This window comes from Columba livia, chromosome Z, assembly GCF_036013475.1.
Source record: "Columba livia isolate bColLiv1 breed racing homer chromosome Z, bColLiv1.pat.W.v2, whole genome shotgun sequence".
Lineage (NCBI taxonomy): Eukaryota > Metazoa > Chordata > Aves > Columbiformes > Columbidae > Columba > Columba livia.
In genome coordinates, this window is record NC_088642.1 from 36,139,855 (window position 1) to 36,161,999 (window position 22,145).

Below are 22,145 nucleotides of genomic sequence, written 5' to 3' on the forward strand. Positions count from 1 at the left end.
CTGTCCCTCCACAATAAATAAATGCCTGCAAAGTTTTTCCTCAGGTGTGAGAAACGAGGTAAATCATTACACAGCACCTTTGTTCCTGCGTGTAAACATTTTGATGCACGGGAAATCAGTGCACCGCACGGCGGTGCATGTGCTACTCCATCCCTCCCCAGGGGAGGGTCAGCAAGGGGGTCTGCCCGGGGCTGGGGGCCGTGGCTGAAACCGGAGCCGGCCGCCAGCAGAGAGCAGTGCAGCCCCGCCACCGGCCTGCGGGGCCCTAGATGGAAAACGTGTGTGTGCAACAAAGCGGACCAGCAGGGAGGAATGCGCAGAGAAGCACTAACGTGGCGACAGAACTGTGTGTAAAGGTGGGACAGGGAGGATGCTCCCAAGGAGGAAGATAATGAAGAATGGAGGCAATGCAAGGTGGGCATGAAAAGAGAAGGGAACTCCAAAAACACAGGTTACTAAAAAGCAAACTGGAGGATGGGAAAAATACAGAAAATAGAAAGGAAAGGCTAGAAAATAGACCTGGAGGACAAAAGTAGAAAGTTTTGTAAAGAGACTGTGGCATTCCCCTTCCCCCCTGAGCTAGAGGAGAACTGTGGTTCCTGATGCTGGGCATGGAGGAAGGACAAGGACCCAGAAAGTGCCAGCGCTTTTTAGTGACATAGAGTGATATATATTTGTGTGTTCATCTCAATTCTTGTTCTTAATGCACTTTATGTATTGGCATTTGGATGAGTTATCCTTATGTCTGTGTACTGATATTAATCTCCGATTAGGAGAGAAAAATAAAAATCACAAGGTGATTTTTGAAATGTTGCTCTTGGAGAACATTGTTTTCTGTGTAAACATTTTTGTGAGGGTGCAAGAATTGTGCTGCAGCTTGTACAGCGTTTATTCCTGTTTCTTCTGGTGGTTTTCTGAACTAATTTGACACTTTAGTAATACATTGTTTTAAGATAATCAGGTATACATTTCAGCTGCAGAGTCTGGTATTTGCTACTTGCAACTCCAAAAGAACATAATGATTCAGCATCACAAAGTGTGTGGGGCTTTCACTATATTTTAGGGGATGGAGGGAAGGGGGGCTTTGTCAGTTCCTGCAGAGAGTGCAGCATGTGCACAAATCCAGCTTGTTAAGGATTTTTCTAGAACATTAGTTGATTGTTGAAAGCATATGCTTTTTTCTCCCTTTCTTTCAGTAGCATCTCCCCAAAGTCTCTGTAAAATGTCAGGGTGTTACATAGAATCTGCAGCTTTCTAATGGTGCTTTTGGGCTTATTGTGACCTTTTGAAATCTTTACAGCCCACACCCTATGAAGTCCCCCAACTTTCCTTACTTAATTGCACATGGGAACAGGGAAATAGGAATTCAATTTATTGTTATCCAGGTGGCATTTCCTGTTACTTAGCTTTATAGTTTTGTGTGTAGTGATTAGTATGCAGAAAGCTGGAAAGATGCCTGTAATTCCAAAATGAACTCTCTGTAGCTCACTCCCTCCCACTTGCACTATCCTTTTAGTACCGCCCCTTCCATGCACCCTGTAGCCAGCAGCAAGACAGCTGTGTTTGATCATAAACCACTTAAACTCCAGGCTCACTGGCAGGGGAAACTTTAGCGTGAAGTGCAGCATTGGTTTGTCTCGGGGAGGGGAGCTTTCTTCTCTTTTCTCTGTGCCCAAACACTGAGGGCTGTAGCAGCACTTTCCTTTTAATTCCTCTGTGAACTTACGTGAAGCTCATTAAATTTTTCTAAGTACATTACGCAGCACTGGGAGATGTCCTTAAACAGAGTTGTGGAAGAGAGCAGCGTTAAACAGACAGCAGAGAAGAAGCACGCCTTGCAGATGGACTAAGACAGCCCTGGGATCCTGGCAAGCAGTTCCTTCCCTGCGTTCTCCGAGCACTTCTTGGTATTAACAAGTCTCTCGCAGCAATGGATTGTCTGTGAAGTCAACACTGGTTTGGCTCTTTGAGAAGATCTTGCGTCATTAATTTAAACTATTGATGTGGGGTAAAAATGGCTGTCTAGAGCAAAATGTGTAAGACGGAAAAATTTTTGAGAAGAAAGTATTGAATCAGTTGAAAAAAGCTTCTAAGCATTAAAATCTGCAGAAATCATCAAGCCTTGAGAAGTCTAATCATGAATTCTGGAGTTGCTGTGAAATATGGAAACGACTCCCCTGCAGAGCTGAGTGAGGTAAGCAGTTTCAGTGCCCTTCTTTATGCTTTAAAAAGAAACGCTCCCCTTTTGGGTTTTCAGTCTGCAAGCAATGCAATTAAAAATTAATAGAATGCGTATCTTGCTATAACTTGCTGTGCCAGTCAGGAAATGACCTGAATGACTTGCTGCTTTACTCTGAACAAGTGGTGAAAAGCAAATAATTGTAATTATGTGGAGACATTTTTTTTTTCTGTTATCCTGCAGCAGAGATTCCCTGGCTTCCCAACATTCATCTTTGCAGTAGGTGATATATGGAGATCTCAGCTGAGATTAAGCAGATGGTGACTAATTTAGGAGGGAATTGGGGTGAGTGGAAGATGACAAGTATTTCTTGGTAGGACAACACTGCAACACTGGCAGAAGTTGTGTGTGTTTGTTTGTATTTAGCCAAGGTGATGTTTCTTTAGGTTAGATGAATTAGGTTAGTTTCCTTCCTTGCCTGAAAGAAAACAAGCTATGGGAAACTTTCTGCTTTTGCATTTGAAGCCATAAAAGCTGTTACTTCTTACAGTTGTGGGTATGTTTGGTTTTTGTATAGCACAATTGTGTGGGGTTTTTTAATAAATTTGAAAGAAAAGCCATATCAGATTTTATGCAAATGCTGAATAAATGTGTTACAAGTGGCATATTTTGGCAGTTACTGAAATGTCTGAGATATGTTATCCTTATGAGCTTTACTGAGAACTGCTAATTTAGTTATGCTAAGAAATTCCAAGCATTTGATTAAGGTCATGTTGTAAAAAATGGAATCTGCGGTTTGTATTGTCCCAGTTTAACTGAAATGCTTCTCTTTCCCTTTTACCCATTTTTTTGCTACACTTTTTACTGTAACATATCCTTTGTTTACTTTATATGTTTGTTTGGTTTTTAGTTGTTTGGGGGTTTTTTTGTTTGTTTTTTTTTTTCTTAGGAATATTAGATAGGGTATACTTGGCAGAATGAGAGAGTTAATTTATGGAATTAATTGCACACAGAAAGGAGAAGCTGACGTTTATAGTGGGAAATAAATCAGTAGACTAGTGAAGAGAACAACAGTGTAGGGTGAAGCAGAGTATATGTGTGAGATCTAAGAAAGTGCAGTACCCTGCCATGAAAGAGGAACAGTAGGTTTGTTACTGGGCAGTTCTTGTGACAGGCGTTTCATGTGTTCCTCCCCTTTAAGTACAAAAGAGGTCAATTTCATCTAATCTGTGTTACTTTTTCAAATGAATGGTTAGAAATTGTGTAGCTGCAATGCAGCATAAATGGAGTTCATAAAATCGACATAAAAGCCGAGGTTACTTTTGGTAGGAGTCTGCCACAGTGTTTGTGGCTACAGTTGTATTGATGGCCTGATGATCACTGTTCTCTGTCCCCACAACATGTAATTTTCAAGACTGTTCAGGATCATATAAAACATGGAGTGTCACTAAGACTTGATAGTTGGTTCATTATTTGGAGCAGGCAGTATTTACTGGTAGCACTGGTACCTTGAAATATTATGTATTCAAGTTCACACATCCACAAAGTTGTAAGTTGTACTTTTGTTGTAAAAAATACCTTTTTTTTCTGATGTTTTAACAAGGGAAGTATTGAAAGCAGTCTGTGACTGTGCACTGTGTAGCATTTTTCTTTGGTATGGGGTTTTTTTTGTCTGTTTTTTTTCCAACGAGCTTACTTTAATACTTAATTTACATTTGTACTCTGGTGCTACAGGTAAGTTAGAAATAGGCCTCTTTCTGACTTTAGACATACCAGGGATGATCTTACCCTTGTAACTTTCCTGAGCTGCTAATCATAATTTCTTTGCTGCTAGTCTTCATCTTCATACATTGAGCAGCTTGCGTGACTGTGTGCTTTAGCCTGTGTCTCTCAAAAGGCAGGATCAGCTTCAGCATTGGTCTTGGATAAAACAGTGTGTTTTGAATTAAACATGGAGGCCTTACAGAAGCATCATATTCCATCTCCCATAGGGGAAAAGATGCATAAGTACTCTGAGATGCAGTTAGTTGCTCTCCTCTAACTTCTGTTACTGAACCAACTCCCTCTAATTTGTATACTCAAATTAGGCCTTTTCCTATTGGTGACTGGTACTGTTTGCTGTAATTGAAAACAGAAAAGTAAAGGCTGTATATATGGTTTATAAATGTTTCACACCTCTCCGTCATGCTTTTCCCTTTTCCCTTCCTTTCTGGACGTATCTTCTGTATGCCTTGTTTATTTTTGATCAATGGAATACAGTAGCATTGTGTTCACCTAAACAATGGAAGAATTTTGAACTGGCTACAGTAGGAGTTTGATTAAATGACTCCTGTCTTAGTGTGTTTTCACCTGCACCTCTATCTCTACAGTCAGCTCAGATTTTCACTTTACACTGCGCTGCTACCAGTGTATATGTCTGAATGGCAGATATGACAACAGACCAAGAAAGAATATGATTCACTTGATGGACAGTGGGTTTTGATGTAGGTGCTTTGAACTCTTTTATCTCAGTCCATGGAGCTCTAGGCATGAAACTACTGTTATTAAAATAAACAGGAACACTGCAAAGCCCTGAAGATATAGTAAATGCATTCTTGAATGGATGCATTAGACAAAATAGAAAGTGAATTTATTGCAACTCATTCAATTTGTATTGAAACTTTCTTCTTGACATCCCTCTTTGGGAAATGGGCAAAAATTAAGGCATACATTTTTTTTCAAGACACAGTCTGATTGCAGAAACTTGTGTGGGGTTGGTGTTTGCTATTCCTAAACTCTCGTCCAAGTAAACAGGGATCTTGATAGTCTTTTATTTACTCCTCCTGCCCACATCCAAAGGTCATGCAGAAAGCAGAAAAAAAAGTCTGATTTCTGTTATAGGTCAGTCAGACTTCACAAAACCCACGTGCTATGGTTACCTAGCTCCAGAGTTCAAGCTGTTGTTTGTTGATACATGTTACCCCATTTATTCTTTTTTTTTTTTCTCCCTTCAACTTTCTTTTTCTTCTGTCCAAAGAAAGAAAGATCAGCCAATGTGCTGTTTGTGTGGTAGATTCAGTGTGCTGTAACTGCAGAGCGGTAGAAGCAGCATTGTTCTTACATAGCAAGGTTTGCTTGGTGGTGGTCTTAATTTAAGGGTTTTCTTAATATATGATACATCAAGAGATGCAAATCTGAAAAAATCTAGAATTCACAGATGGCTGTTGCTGTACGCTATGAGAATGTACGACAGCCTCTGGTACCTTTGTAAATAAGTAATAGTGTCCAGCCAAGCACAGTTCAACTTACGAAACGAGCCTTTGCCTGTCAATATTGTAGCTCAACATGATTTCCAGAGTTTGCATTTTAAGGCCTCATCAAGAAAGGATGTGATTTGTATGCAATACATGACACCCGAATTAGGTAAGTGCTCCTTGGATACCTTCAATTTTTAGTCATACAATATTGTAAAACTTTAATGTAATCACAAGGCATATTTTTAAAGTCATCATTGTGAATGCTACTGAAAACATGTATAGGTAAATAGTTTGGTGCACAGAAACGGCAATTACACACTGTTTTTACATAGTTAAATATGAACATTTATCACAGAATTTATATGCTTTGTAGATATTCATTCAGTTTTTTCTGCAGAAAGAGGTGTTCATGTTCATCTAGAAGGAGCTGGGTTGTCTAATCTGTATTTGCTGCTACTTCTTCCAAATTCAAAGACACTGCTTTTGACTCAGCAAGTCCCTGAGCCTCAGATGGCTTTAAGCCTCAGCATTCCGGGGAGGTATCGCTACATACAAGCTCATTCTTATATGTGTCCCTGGCCACCCACAGCTGAGATGGTGTGCTAGGGCAGGGAGATCTGTGGTCCGAGCTAGTATACCTAATGGGTTAAGTGCAGTCAGCAGTTATGCCCATGCCTAGTTCTGGGACAGTTTAAATTAGTAGTGTAGGAACATGAAAGAAATATAAATACTGAGCTTAATGGTGTTTTTCTCTGTTGTATGTTTAAATTAAATCCTTGAATTAAGACCCAAATTATGTTCTCGGATATAATTTTCATTAAAGTGAGCGTTATGAATTTGCTGATTGTAAGAATGTGCCTAAGAGACTTTGTTGTGGCATAAGGGCTGATATTATAGTATTGCAATACATTCAGCACTTTAAGTGCAGATGATTTGCATAATGTGATTGTTTATTGTGTTCTTTTAGCACTTGCTGTATAAGCTGGTGGTGTATAACTTCTAAAAAGGATATATTATTTACTGCACAGCAAAATTAGAAGATACCACACTGCTTTCGTGCATACTTTATACCTTCTTCTTCTTTCTTTTTGCTTGGAAGTCAAGTGCTTTGAATGTGAATGTTGTGGCTTGCAGCATTAGATACAGCTACATATTCTTTAACCCTTTACATTGACTGGAATAAACAGATGGGTTATTTGTCTTGGAAAAACTATTAACTTTTTTTAATTATAAAAATGGGGTATTTAGAATTTTGGGGAGGGGAAGGGAAGATAGGATTTGAAGTGTGTGTTTGTGTAGGAAGCAGAATACTAAGGGTTTCACCAAAATCTGTGTGTAATAGCAGATGTGAATAAGTAAAGAGAGGGTCACATTTGAAAGGCTTAAATTGTGATTTTTTTGGTAATTTTACAGTAGGACAATGTCACACTTTCTTTTAAGATTTGTGTTCCACTGCTGTTCCACTTAGAAATTACTCCTTGAGGAAAAAAATATGTAGAAGAAAAATTACAGAAATAAAGGGGCTGCGTGACTTGAAGTTGTATACGTGAGGCCAGTGAGTAAGTCTGAGGGGAGCTGCGGGGTGAGGTGGGTAACCAGCAGAAGAGCGGGGTATTAGGCCAAGCCTCCCTTGCAAGGTGGCAATCCCCACCCTGAGGTGCTTTCCCATGTGTGTCTCTGTTCTTTTGGAACAAGCGTCAGCTTGTGCTCACACTGTACATACGTGTGAGGAAATAGCACAAATGGAATGGGGAGAAGGTTTTGTATGCATTCAAGGCTCGGATTAAATCTCAAACACTTGTTTTATCTTTCTGGGTTTGGGAGTCTTCTTGTTAAGATAATCAGAAAGTAAATGTCACCCTAATATAACATCTGCTTCCTGGATGGTCTCTAGCCACGTAACAAGCATGCCAGCATACTCCCAGTATTTCTGAGCAGGTACACAACATTTCCTACTGCAGTTCCAATCTCTGCAACTGGAGATGACCTTGACCATCAGTGTCAAAGGTATATGCAACTTCTAATGTAGAAGAGTGTACTGTGACTTGCCACTGGAGAAGGTATATGTTTTCCCTGATCAGGAGATGTTTTAGGAAGCCTAATAAATCCTTATTGTTAATCTTTTAAAACATTGCAGCCTTGCAATAAGACAGAGCGGAATGCGGTTGTCAAATAATACATGGTGTGTTTTTAAATTATTTTAATGTTGAAAAAGTTGTGCAACTCATTTATTTGGTAACAGTAGACAGACAAAAAAGCTGAACAGTGTTTGTGAAGTGCTCAAGTCTTAGAAAAGCGAGCACAGCAACCCAGTATGTTTAGATCAAAGTATCTTAAAGAGAAACTTTCTTAAACGGATTCTGGTGGAGATTTGGAAAAAGCTTTCATCTGGTGGTAGCAATAACAGCTGTACCTGTAGCCTTATGAGAATGTTCTCAGCTTTATTGTTTCAGAAGTGCTGAGGTAGAGTTTGCAAATCTTCTTTGGGTGAACCCTTTCCTTTTTTCCTGGATCAAATCAGCTTTGCGAAGTACTAGTCAAACTTGCACACCTGGCATTTTCCCATACTGTTGTCTTGAAGGGTGTTGAGCTGGTAAATATGAAATATAATTACAGAATTTAAAGAGTTATTGTGTGTCTCAGTTACACTGATGTGTCTGTCCTAATTTAAATAAAATATTTAAATGGGAAACTTGAATGGACTTGCCCCTGGATAGAGTTTGCACTAGTGTTTGCTAATGTTTGAAAAGGCAGAAGCATCTATACTGTCTGTGTGTATGAAGAGAGGCTTAATAATGGGATTGGACAGCTATGGCAGGGTGTACTGAGGTGTTTTTGTTCTGGAGCTCTGAGCAGTTTGATGTATGTTCGAAAAGGAAGTGAGTCCTTGTCACTTCTGTTTTTTTCTTCATACTTAAGTTTTATTGTCTTTATGACATTGTATAGTATTTGTAGTTGCAGGTTTTACTTGCTTTGGGACTTCCTGCTTCCTTAATAGCACGGAAAAGGCTATTTGAGCTTTTCTGTTATATTTAGTAATAAAATACAAACTTACGTAGTATGTCGGGAAATGTGATGATCTCTGAATTCAAAGATTCTCCATGATGGAAGGACAGAGGTTTGGTGTGGGATTGTGGTGATGGTAGAGATAGTGTTTTGACACTGGTGACAGTCTGCGTTAGTCAGTCCCATGTCAGGAACACTGAGTGAACCCTCTGCATTAATTATGTATGTTTACTGAAGAGACAGATTTATGCCAGCTCTAATTAATAGAGATATTTGTTAAAACTCTGAAAATAGGCTTACGTATTCCAACTCAGTTGTTGCAATTACACAAAAAAATTGTAGTTGAAATTAAAATATTGATAGGAATCTTTTCAGTCCTGCCAAATTTAAAGAAATACACAAAGTAGTAGTTTTTTTCCATATGCTTAGATACATATCACCTATGCATAAATTTTTGTCCTAGGTCTTAAAGTTGACTAGAGACTATTGTCTTTTTTTTTTTTTTAAGCTGAAAGTTTCTGAAAGGATGTAGTTGGTATCTAAAATTAGAGAGAAAAAAGATGAATTGTTTTTATTTTCCCTCAGTTTTTCAGTATTACTATTTGTGATTACTTTTTTTTTTTTCAGCTAAGACATTAAAGCAGCATCTTGGTTGAAGAGTGGTCTCAGTGGCAGAACAGAGATGACACCAGGGTTATGTGGGACATGGGTTGTGTCTGTTTCATTTGACTTTGAATAAATTCCTCTGCTTCTCTGTGCATCTTTTTTTTTTTTTTTTCTTGTCTTCCTTGACTAGTAAAGTCCCCTAAACAAGGATTGTTTCTTACTGTTAGTATGGTGAAGCTGTGATGGGACTGCTGGTCTTTATTTGAATCTCGATAATTAATAATTATTTCAACCATTTAAAGATCTCGATACATTTATAATTAAAAGTCAAATGTCAACAAAGAGTTGTGGTAGAATTAAGAATCTGTCATTACAGATACATTATGTGAGCTGGAAGCAATCATGGTAACAGTAACAGTTTCCACAGTGACATGAAGTCATCCACAGTGCACTTCTCCGTTTCATGGTCTGTACTTTTGTTTGGAGTGCTGCTCCATGCTGGTGAACTGCTGCCTTGATCTGCACATCAAAAAGCTACTTCTCTCAGTGCAAGCCTATATTACACAACCTATTTTAAAACAGTATGTATGTAAATATTTAGCTTTAAGAGGTGAACCTGAAATTGAAGCAGAATACTTGTGGTGTTTAAGTTTGTGTTTATTTTTAAACATGACTTTGTTCAGATGTTTCTTTCTGCAATATCCAGATGTCTCTGTTTTAAATTTAGGTATTTCTAAATACAGAGAAAAATGTGATTGGTGTGCGATGACTGAAGAATTACTTGCACTACTTACTATCTTAAGAGCTTTTTACTCTGTGTCATTGCTTGTTTGTGCTTGTGTTGTTCAACTATTTTCAGCTACATGAGAAGGTATTGTAAAGAACAGTTAATTATTAGTGGCTGCTACTATAATAATAAACACAATGTTTGATATTAAAATATAGGACATTGAACAAAATAAAGCGGAAATAGTTTACTCTTGTTAAAATAGTAGGTTTGGTTTTGTGTGTTTAAATATGTATAGTCATTAAGGAAATCCAAAAATTTTGGTTGGCCTTCCCTTTTTTATAGAACTTTCTTAAAAATTTATATTGTAACGCAATGACAGGGTTAATATTTTCAGGTGGAACTGATACTGACATCTACTAGTTTTGCTTCTTAATGTAGCCTCCTGATGCATTCTGCCTTTGCAAGACTTTGACCATTGAAATTGCAGTCCTTCATAAGCTGAATTTCTTGGCAATATTACCAGATGAAGTGTTATGTTTGTTTCAACAACTGAAGCTAGTGAAACAGACAAAGCTTCCTCATGTTAAAAATACAAGAACATCTGGCGATTCTTTCTGCTGCCACACAAGTTTGTAATAGAAATTGGAATTTTCCAGAGTATTAGGATTTATGTGATTTTCCTTTTAACTGATCTTGTGAAGGTATTCAGGGAAGGAGGCAAAAATGTTTGCAAGTGTTCAGTACACGATTTGTCTAGGTCACTGCAGCTAAAGCTTCTGCAGTGAAGATTTACCTAAGTTTGCTTTATCTCAGACGTCAGTAGAAGTCTACTACAGTTGGTCCCTGGGGTTTTGGGTTAGGCTACCATCCCTGTGACAGAGTATGAAGATGTCTGCTGTTTTCTGGCTCCAGACGATTTCCACTCTTACTCATCCAGTCCAGCATTGACAGCTTCTGAAGATTGTGCTTTCTGATTAAAAGTTGTGAAGGTCAAGAGCTGAACTTGGAAATCAGAAAAAGGCACAAGGGAGAGTAGACTCTGTCTGGCAGGTATGAAGGAGGCTGGAGGGTAGGCTGGAAGGAGAAACTAGGACTTGAAGTGAGGAGGTGGCATAGAAGGATGGGGTAGCAGGAGTCACTGAGAGCACTTCTTGGGCAGGAAGCTGAATGTGCTGCAAGGTCTCTGTGCTGGGAGATGAGAATGGAGACCTATGACTTTGGGGACAGAGGGTGTCTGAGCAGGGTGTGGGTGAGACCTGGCTGTGGGACATGGAACAAATAGTTGTGGAACAGAAGAGAATGGTGAAAAAGCCCAGAAGTAAGAGACTGGACCTTAGTATACACGGGTATAGGAAATATATGCAGGCCTCCCATCAGTGCAGAGAAAAAACATTGTGCAGGTGTAGTATCCATTTTAATACATTAGTGCAAAGGTTTTGAATTATGTTTGTATTAAGTATTAACATTGCAAGTCCAGCACTTCTAAGTTTCAGATGTTGGGGTTTGAGCCGTGGTGATGCTTCTTTTTTTGAACAAACTGGTTGGTTGTAGTATTGTTGTCTGCATGCTGAATTTTGTAAATTGCCATCGCTACCCTTTGGAGAATTTTGAAAATGCTTCAGCAGGTGGTTGCTGGATTATATTGCAGATTACCAGGCTATCACTAGAATGTAATATATTACAAAGTAGAAATTTGCATCAGGCTTATGGAAAATGGCCATCTGTTGATAACTGGAATGAGATCCTGTTTTCAAAGTAGGCCATTTATACATTTTAAAGCGTGAAGATCTTTCAGTGCTTGCTAGAGTTGTAACAGCATCTCTGGTTTCTGATCTGTCAGAGCAACTTTTTGAAATGTTTCCAAAAGACTAATTAAGTTGCAGTGATGAACTTAAAATTGTCAACACAGAACAATGATACATGGTTGTGATGACAGAGAAATACAAGATCATTGCTGTGCTATGTAATAAGTCCAAAATTATTTCATTGACAACTCAGTGCCCTTCTGAGCCATGTTTGCAGAGGTTTGGATGAAGCTAGTATTCAAACAAAACAGTGCAGGCCCCTATCTTGCAAAGTGTATCCTTTGCAGACTCTAAGGCTAAACATATCATTTGTGTGCGTGCTGGTTTGACTGAAAATGAGTTCATTTTCTTCATGCAGTTAGAAACCTTTCTTTTTTGTAGCTAGCACAGTCATTATTTGGACTTAGTTTGAGAACAAGAGATAAAAACATTAGCTCTTTCCTAGGGTGTTAATTGCTCTGGTCTGAGCGCTCTGCCTACTGGTGTGAGACATTGAGGAAGGGGGGCAGGGGTGGGGCAGAGCTTGACTGACATCCAGACGGATGAGTGAGAGTATTCCATCCCATTAGCATCATGCTTCATATTTAAGTGGAGATCTTCCAGTCTTCCTTTCTCTCTCGTGTTCTTCTTTGCTTTTTTTGTTGGAGGTGAGGGAGTTCTGTTTGAGATGTTTAGTTCGGCTTTTTGCCATTTTGCAGAGGCCTTTGGGCCTTTCTGCCTTTTTTCCTTTCTTTTTTTCTCTCTTCAAGATCAGCTGTTTGGGATCAGGTACCATTTCTTGGGACTGGCTGCTTGGTGCGGATGGAGTTTGTGAGGAATTGCATTGAGTATCTTTTATTTTATATTCTATTTTATATATATATTTGCTAGTAGTTTATTAGTGTTCTGTTATTTTATTGAACTGTGTTTATCTCAATCCAGGTTTCTCCCTTCCCTTTCAATTCTCTCCACTATTTGGAGGGGTGGAGAAAGGGGTGAGTGGGCAGCTATCGTGGTTTTATTGTTAGCTTGGGTTAAACCACTACAGCTTGCAAAGGCATTATGGTATCTGACTTTCATCTACAAGAGGCCAAGATAACCCCAGCCCAGACTCTTCTTGTTTTCTATTAAGAACTATCCTTCATAGGGCTGAATGCATCTAGTTTGGTAATCTCTTGCACTTTGCATCCTATCTAAATTACACAGATTGCTTACTTTGAAACCATTTCCACGTGTTAAGTAGCAGAATATAGCTTGTTGTTAACTGTAGTTGGGGTCGTTCCTACCGTTCTTGAAGTGGCACCTCAGTGATATCATCCTTTCTTGAACTGTCTGGGCTAGAGTGCTTGAGACAGGGTTTGCAGCCAAATGTAGAAACCAAAGTGGTTATTGTCATCTGCAGAAAAGACCAAGTCCGCATTTAAGAATGGTGTGCTGAGGTCTGTCCTTTGCCGTTGCTAAATCTGCACGAGATAAGTTCATTTTTCTGTCCTTTCATTCTTATTTGCTTTTGCTTGCATAACATAGTACAACATAATTTTTGCAAGTTATTGATGCTGCTGTCGTCTGATTTACTGACTTTGGCAATTCTTTTTATTTAAACTGATTTGCAGACATACTTTCTTCCTTTTATTTAAACTCATGGTGATCTACCTGTTCATCATCTGGTTCTTTCTCTTTACATATGGTAATCTGATTCCTGTAGGACCAAATTATTCTCTCATGTTGCTTGGTATATGAGAAGTCCATGTTCTGTCAGGTATAACTGATCTGGTGGAAGGTCTGGCCCATGCTAAATAAGCATGCAGTTTCTTTCAATGAAATCAGTAAATAAATTAAATATTTGAGGGAAAATTTATCTCTGCCTGTAGCATTATATGTCAGCTGTTGTGAATGATGCCAGTATGGTAGCAGTGTTGAGGTGACTGCTATACGTGAAGGAAAAAAAACTGTTGCAGTATAGTCTATGATGCTTTTCTGTCTTATGAGATGCTGGTTTTAAGAACAGACAGAATCTCTGTGTTTCTCCTCCTCTGATGATGGATATCTTCCCTGTGGTGCAAAGTAGAAAAAAGTGTATTGATTTGTAACAGTCAAACCATGATGGCATGGAGATCTGTAATAATTTAATTCCTCTGTGAGAGATCTCTGCAAAACACAGGGTTTTTTTCATGCTTTTTAAAATGTACGGATTCTGTCACACATCCTGCAGGGCTGAATATCTGTGAACACCCATAATTATCTTCCTTTGTGAAACCAATGTGGTTGAATTTCAACACCTGCCCCTTCTGCAATGGAAATAAATATGCTAATTGCTGTTCATTAAAGTAGATTTTCTCCTTTCCTGTGTGAATTTCTTTAACTTCCTGTATTTCTGTATTGTGTGTTATGCTAAATCTCTTTTTATGTGTTATTTAAACAGGTTTAAACCTAGTAATTTATGCTAGTGAGGTATAGGTGTCCCTAGAGCCAGGTGCCCAGGGCCGTTTCCAGATGGCTGTTGAATATATCCAAGGATGGAGACTTTACGACCTCTCTGTGCAACCTGTGCCATGCTCAGTCACCATCACAGTGAAAAAGTGTTTCTTGATGTTCAGAGGGAACCTCCTGCATTTCAGTCTGTGCCCATTCCTCCTGGTCCTGTCACCGGACACCAATTGAAAGAGCCCAGCTCTGGCCTCTTTGCACCCTCCCTTCCAGGTATTTATGTACATTGATGAGATCCCACTGAACCTTTTCTTCTCCAGGCTGAAAAGTCCCAGATCTCTCAGCCTTTCCTCCTAGGAGAGATGCTCTAGTCATCATCTTGGTGGCCCTTTGTGGTACTCTGTCCAGTATGTCTGTGTTTCTCTTGGACTGAGGAACTCAGCACTGGACCCAACACTCCAGTTGTGGCCTCACCCATGCCAAGCAGAGCAGAAGGATCACCTCTCTCAACCTGCTAGCAATACATTGTCTAATGCAGGCCAAAATACCTTTAGCCTTCTTTGGGACAAGAACACATTGCTCATTTCCATTCAACTTGGTGTTCACCAAGACACCAGGTCCTTTTCTGCCAAGATGCCTCCCAGCTGGGCAGCCCCAAACCTGTACTGGTGCCTGGGGTTGTTCCTCCCCCAGGTGCAGGACTTTATACTTCTCATTGTTGAATCTCATGAGGTTCCTGTAGTCCCATTTCACCATCCTATCCAGGTCCTTCTGAATGGCAGCACAACCCTCTGGTGTATCAGCCTCTCCTCCCAGTTTGGTGTCATCTGCAAACTTGCCGAATGTGCACTCTCCCCCAGTATCTAGCTCATTAATGAACGTATGAAACAGTAGTGGATCCAGTAATGACCCCTGGGGTATTCCTCCAACCAGACTTCTTTCTACTGATAACTACTCCTTGGGCCTGGCCATTCAACTGGTTTTCAGTACACCTCACTGTTTGCTTACCCAGCTCATACATCAGGAGCTTCCTTAGATTAATCTCAGGAGAGACGCTGTTAGAGGCATTCCTGAAGCCCAGGCAGACAATATCCACTCTTGTCTTTTCATCTACCATGCCACTGTAGAAGCTGATCATGTTGGTCAAGCACACCTTGCTCAGAGTGAAGCCATGCTGACAACTACTGATGATTTTTTTATCCTTAATGTGCCTGGAAATTATTTCCAGGATTAGCTGCTCCATCAACTTCCCCGGGATTGACGTGAGGCCAACCAGCCTATAGTTCAACATCTGCTTCTTCTTGTACTTCTTCAAAATAGGAGTGATGTTGGCTTTCCTTCAGTCTTTGGATGCTTCTCCCAGTCACCATGATTGATCAAAGATTATCAGAAGTGGCATCATAATGACATCTGCTAACTCCCTCAGCACTTGTGGGTGCATCTCATCAGGTTGTGCACTTATGTGTGACCAATTTGCTTAAGACTTTCTTGACCTGATCGTTTTCCACCAAGGGCACATCTTCTTTGCTCCAGCATTCCCCCCTGGTCCATGGAGCTTGGGATTCTGAAGGCTGGTCTTGCTAGTAAAGACCGAGGTACCTCAGCCTTTTCCATGTCCTGTGTCACCAGGTCCCCTGCCTCATTCAGCAGTTGGCCCATGTTTTCATTGGCCTTCCTTTTGTCACCTTTCTACTTACAGAAGCTCTTCTGGTCTTTGTCATCCCTGGACAGATTCAATTCCATTTGGGCATTGGCTTTCTTAACCTCATCCCTGTATGCTTAGACAATGTCTCTGTATTCCTCCCGCATTACCTGCTTGTGCTTCCCCACTCTGTATGCTTCCTTTTTGCATTTGAGTTTTACCAGGAGTTCCTTGTTCATCCATGCAGGCCTCCTGGCATTTTTGCCTGAGTTCCTGCTCAGTGGGATGGACTTCTCTTGAACTTGGAGGAGGTGATTCTTGAATATTAACCAGCTTTCTTGGGCCTCTTTCTCTCCAGGACCTTATCCCATGGGACTTTTCCAATGAGATGTTTGAGGAAGGTGAAGTGTGCTCTCCTGAAGCCTAGGGTTGTGATCTTGATCTTTGCCCCTCTCTCTCCTCTCAGGATACTGAACTCTACCATCTTGTGTTATCAGAGTGATCAAATAATGTTTCTGTAAGTGCATAAACTATTGTTGATGGCAGGTGCATAGTATATATTGGAACTAAAAAGAAAGAAACAAACCAAAAGCACTAGGGAACTTTCTGTGAATAAACAAAATATTCGCGTGTGAGAACATTTAATAAGTTAATTTTGTCAAAAACTTATCTGCCTCAGAGTTGCAAGAGAGAGTAGCATCCTACCATGATTAATTCCTTACAAGAAATAGATATCAGAAAATTGTTAGTTTAATTAAATGTTTTATTTCATTCTGCAGAACAGTATGATTAGGATATAATAGATTTTGCATGGTTCTGCTCTAAAAAAATAAGCCAACTACTATAAAGGATGACCTATACTGCTTACTGTTACTGTTTGTGCCCTTGCTGCTCATTTTTAGAGGAAGTTATAGTGGCTTTTCATGGAAGAATTTTTCCTTCTAAGAGAACAAAGGAATAATTTTGCAGTTTTAGTTGTTACCAGATGTTGACACTTTATGTATGTTCTATCACATATATTGCTGCCTTTGTAAGGATTTGAAAAAGAAATACTACAAAAACCACAGTAGGAAAGTTTGAATTTAGAATTTGTTTTTGGAATGCAGTAATGTGGGTGTTTCTAGTGATAATGAGTTTGCTGTTAATCCAGAAACCAGCTCACCTAAATCAACTTTGAAATTAAACTTCCATTTCAAAGACGTATTCATAGTGAATTCAATCTAAGAAGAATCTGAATAATTCCTGATGTAGGTATAGGTGTCCTAGTTGTTTAGTACTGCATAGTACCAAGTTCCATGGAGATGACAGACCTATCTGGCATGTCTGATTGTCACTGTCAGCAACTAATTGGTCACCATTTTGGAGAAGCAGGAAATTCTACAGTAATCAAAATCCATACCTACACTGGGTAATTCACACTTTATAAACACGGCTCCTAATGGATTGAAACAAAGTTGAAAACTGATAATCCCCTTCTCCCTTCCTATGGAAGGGACTGTCTCTTAACACCATTGTTGTGTCTACGTTGGCTACGTGAATGCTCAGTTTGGTACTTGGCACAACCAGGATGGAACACCTCTGCAGGGTGAAAAAAGCAGAGGGCAGGAGTTGGGGGAGGAAGAAGCAGGTAGATAGCTGGAGGAAATGAACCTCAAGCTTATCAGAAGATATTAAATGAGTTTCTAATTTGTGAACATTTGTCATCATTATCATAGAATCATAGAATGTCCTGAGTTGGAAGGGACCCACAAGGATCACTGAGTCTGACTGTTGTCCCTGCACATGACAACCCCACAGTTCACACCACGTGTCTGAGGATGTTGTTGTCCAGTCTCTTCTTGAACACTGTCAGGCTTGGGGCTGTGACACCTCCCTGGGGAGCCTGTTCCAGTGCTCCACCACCCTTTGGGGGAAGAACCTTTTCCTAATGTCCAACCTGAACCTCTCCTGGCACAACTTCCTGCCATTCCTTTGGGTTCTGGTTGTTGTTTCGTGACTTAAAAGGGGTTTCAGGGCATCATTCTGACAACTGAGGTGGTGTTTTGTTTATAAATCTAACAGCAGAATCTTTTTCCCTACCTTTTGACTATTTAAACTCCATCTATGTGCATATATTTATGTGGTCTCTTTCATGTGTCATCATCAGAACTTAATGGCTTTTAGTGTGAAAAAAATAGCAAACGCACAACCAAGCAATATTAAGTTGCTGCAGAACAACACAATATCTATGCTAAAACATGCTGTGTATATGGGAAGTAATGATGTATTTTTTATAAAAAATAAAAATATTCTCTACTTATAAGAAATTTAGATAAAGACATAAGAGGACAGCAAGGAATTCTAGAGCTATTTTTGAAAGGGTTTTTTAGCTATTTTGTGCCACTTGTGAATTTCCTCTTCCTTTCTTTTACAATTGAAAATGCATGATCAAAAAAAGTTAGCCATTGGAGTACTGAGAAAATGATGAATTTATGTGGTCATTTGGAATCAATAAAGTGATTCGCAGTCCAGTTATAGTGCAGTTTTTCAGTAATTTCTACTTTTTTTTCCCCTCATCCAACTGGGCTGTATCTAAAGCTACACTTTTTATTTAGCTGAATGGGAATTGTGAACTGTTGGTAACCTTAATTTATGTATCTGACTTACATTGGAATGGTTAAAGGACTGAGTTGCCAAGGTTTAGTGGGTATTATTTAGGCCAAAGTGTAATACCCTGTATTTTGTAACAAAAAGATAAATAAAACAACTGATAAAGTAGGCTTTGTGTTATACTGGAAATGTCAGTAATATACAGTACCATTGCAATGGCAGTGGCACTTTGTACTTTATAGTGCATTTCATTTGAGGAGCTGAAATAAGCCTTACACCATTATTTATATGATTCTGTCATTATAGTGTATGTGAACTTACTTTTCAATTTGTTAATAACAGTATGTTACACACTTTATCAGAAATCTTTTTAATCAAACTGATAATTCAATGCCAGTTGCCTGGCTTGGACTTGCAGAGAGGAGTGTGTCTTATTGCGGCATGGTTATGAAATTACACTTTAAAAAAAACATTTATAGGAAAGGTTTTCAGAGGATTGTAATGGTAGGCTGAGTTGGGACAGTTTTACTATTGAAGAATGACAGTGTTGCAGCTTTTAAGCAGATTTGATGGCATTGCTTGAAGAGATGCTTTGACTTAGTAACTTTGAGATAATAGATTAAATAAAAGGTGACCATGACATATAGGATTTTTAGACTATGGTGTCTCCTATTTACATATTTAAAGGTAAATTGTTTGCAAAACTGTTGGTAGTCCTTTTTCTCCTGCCTCATAATAGTTGAATTGAGTGCCTGGAGGCTCAATCAGCAGATGTTTATTGAATTTTATAGTTTGCCTCTAGGCAGGCTTTTCTGCTGCTCAGTTTTCAGTGCCCACAGCTCATTCTCTTCTGTCTTTCTTAGATGTTTACTAAATGCCATGTGTGTTCTCAGCTTTCACTGGCCCTTTCTTTCAGCCTTCTTGCAGTTTCTAATTTATTGTTGCTGCCCTCGATGCCTTTGTTTTTACATGTGCCCATCTCCCTCTTCCCTGCCTGTCTTTTTATTTATGTTACACTCCAAGATCGTTTATGGTCCCTCAGAGCTCTCACTGACCGTTGTCAGTAAAACGAAGAGGAATCCTGCCTCTTGCAGGGTTGGCTCTATAACCGCTTGGAGAAAGGGGACAATTCTGTTCACATAATGGCACGTTTCTGCCCTGTGATTAATTAGCATGATGTTATAGCAAATTAATAGTCACAATAAAACCAGTGTAATGACTAAATACAATGAGCAATGGTGCTAAGACTAGCACACACATGGGCAGGGTGATCCCAGGTGGTGTCGGTCCAGCCATAGTAAATGCGCTGTGCGTTGTCTCAAAACCACTCCTGGTTGTGGACCCATAGATTTAGAGTTTCTGAGGATCACACAGTACTTAAAATCCTAACAATAAAAGTAAGATTTCTGGAGAAATCGTGGTTAATTGTGGTTTTGCCTTATGACTTGTTTGTTTTTTTTTTTTTCTGTGGAGTACTCTGAAAAGTCAAGATTTCTCAGCAGATTTTGACATTTTGAGGAGTGATTTTCCTGGAGAACTCACAAGTGCTGGCCAGGTTTAGTTTTGCTGAAATTCCAGTGTGTCAGATGTTGTAAATAGCTGTTCCTTTAGATTTTGTGTACTACTACTCTGCTGAATGTGATTATAGAACATGTAAGGATACCTTCACCTTTTCCCTGTGACCCTTCCTGCAATCTCCTGAAATAACCCCCTCTTCAATAACTTTTTCCTGCTGTAGCACTTGAGAGCTCTCTGAACGTAGTTAGTTCTGGTCATTCTGAGCTAGATTCCCAACAGCAATTTGCAGATGTCGTATGCCTCATAGTTCCTTAGCGCCAGTGCCGCTACTGTTTCTCATTGTCTACACCCAGAGCCTTATGGCAGTTTAAGAGGGAAAAGAAAATCTTTTAAGTAGAGAAGAAAACGTAACTGAATATTTTGATGTTATTCTACCAAATACTCTTGTGTCCTTATAAGATAACAGCTTGGAAGTTTAACTTAGTTCTGTTCAGTCTTGGGATCTACTAACTTCTCTTTGGCCTTTTAATAGAAACTATGAAAAACATCTGATGTAGAGAAACTGAAACTTTTGTGACCAGAGTGAAGTCACTGACATTTTGGCATTGCTACACTCATTAGTGGTAGTAACCCAAGGGGTTTGCTTTCACGGCTGGTGCATTTCATGCATAAAATTTTATATGTAGAAAGATAAAGACCTTGCAACCTCCTAACTAGCAAATCTGATAAGTGGTACACAATTGATGGTTATGCACCAAGTACATTGATAATGATTATGAAGTCATTGTAATATAATAATATAATTTTTCAATGTAAATCAAAATCTCGTTTAGAGAAAATTTTTAGAAACTGCATGAAAACGTTGCATCTCATTGGGCTGAAATAAAACGAACACTGATGGAAAAAGAGAATGCAAAGGACAGAGTGCAATTCTTTGGTAGGTCATGTTCCAAGAAATATATTTTGAAAGCCTGGCTATACGTTCAAATTTTAATTGAAATCTATCAGTTTATAATTTGGCAAACATAAAAATAACACCCTTTTTTGTTCACTTTTTTGGTGACCCTTTTTTGTCAAAGTGTTTTCAAAAAGAAGTGCAGTCCTAAAGAATCTGAAAGCTGCAGTTTCTATAATACTGCTGAGAGGGTTCTTTTTGGTTTTAGTAGACAGTTCTATCTAAGACTGGGTGACATGAAAAAAGTAATTAATTTATGTTAATGCTTGATCAATAGTTGCTGGCAAAAAATATTGATTGTCTTAGTAGCGGACTAATAAAGTTCACATGATTTTATGTTAGTTGGCTAGATGAAGATTTACTATAATTTTTCCTTGGAACGGTTTTATCTTTTTCCATTTATTTCTCACTTTCATTTGAATTCATAAGAGAGGGAGAGGAAGGAAATGGCAGGAAAAAAATTGTACTCATTGTTTGGACTTGTTCACAATATTTTGACATGTCCATTTTTTTACCGGTATGCTTCATGCCAGATCAGGTAATGCCTGAACTACCTTACTTTTACTGATTATCTACCTTACTTAGCTACCTGATTTTCTGTTGTCTGTGCTCCCATAGTCAGTATAAAGGTACAAGCTGATATAAATGCTGTTATTAATATAATTCCTTCTGGATTATTCATTGGGAATGCGGACATGTGACCTTGCCCAATGCAGATGTAATTTGTTCTACGAGGGGTCTGGTGGTGTTGAGACATGGTTTTAATAATCGTGGTATCACAGTCTGAGCAGTAGCTTTCAGACATCTATAAAGTACAGAGACAGGAAGAGGCATAGAGATTCTTGAGCTAATTATTCTGCTTCCAGCATTGTGCTGCTCTAAGGGCAAACTGTGAAAAGATATGAAAATCAGAGTAGAAGGAGCTATTCCTGCAGATAATCTGAAGTCTTTTTGCTGTATTTTCACAGATGACTGAAGAATAGAGTTAAATGCAGAAGGCAAGCTTGAAAGAGAAGTAATAATAAAAGAATTTTTTTGTGCTTTTGATTTGGGTATTTTTAACATATTATCATTATATATTAACACAGTAAAACATTAGAATGAACTAACATTCCAGGATATAACTAATCTTGCAAATGATCGGTGTTTACTAATGTAGGCCTACAGATGTTCTAAGTGAGTTTTTCTATGAATGCCTACCAGTATGAAATTATTTCCTATTTTTTTATTGAAAATCTCAGTGCAGATTTAAATACAGCATTTCCTAAGTGTTCTGTGTCTGAATGAGAACTGGCCTAGTGTCATGTGGTTCTGCTGAAAAATTTTTACAAGTGTTGGAAAACATGGAAAACATCATACAGGGTTTTTTAAGTATTCCAGAAAATAAATATTTTTTGTAATTTGGAAAAAAAAAAAAAAAGTGGTTCCGTTTTCCATTTCAGTAAACCTTGTGAGCCGATTTGCAACAAAACC

General features: G+C 38.9%; 1 protein-coding gene across 6 annotated transcripts in view; it reads left to right on the forward strand.

Annotated features, from left to right (window-relative positions):
• MCC (MCC regulator of WNT signaling pathway) overlaps window positions 1-22,145 on the forward strand; it is a 205,466-nt gene that overhangs the window by 43,606 nt on the left and 139,715 nt on the right. Inside the window, exon 1 of one of the 6 annotated variants that reach the window (XM_005506211.3) lies at window positions 1,567-2,194. The exons of the other annotated variants lie outside the window; for them this stretch is intronic. Within the exon in view, the coding sequence (XP_005506268.1) occupies window positions 2,138-2,194 (57 nt within the window). The 5' untranslated portion in view covers window positions 1,567-2,137. Of the gene's footprint in view, window positions 1-1,566; window positions 2,195-22,145 lie in introns of those variants that run through there. 6 annotated transcript variants of the gene reach the window in all.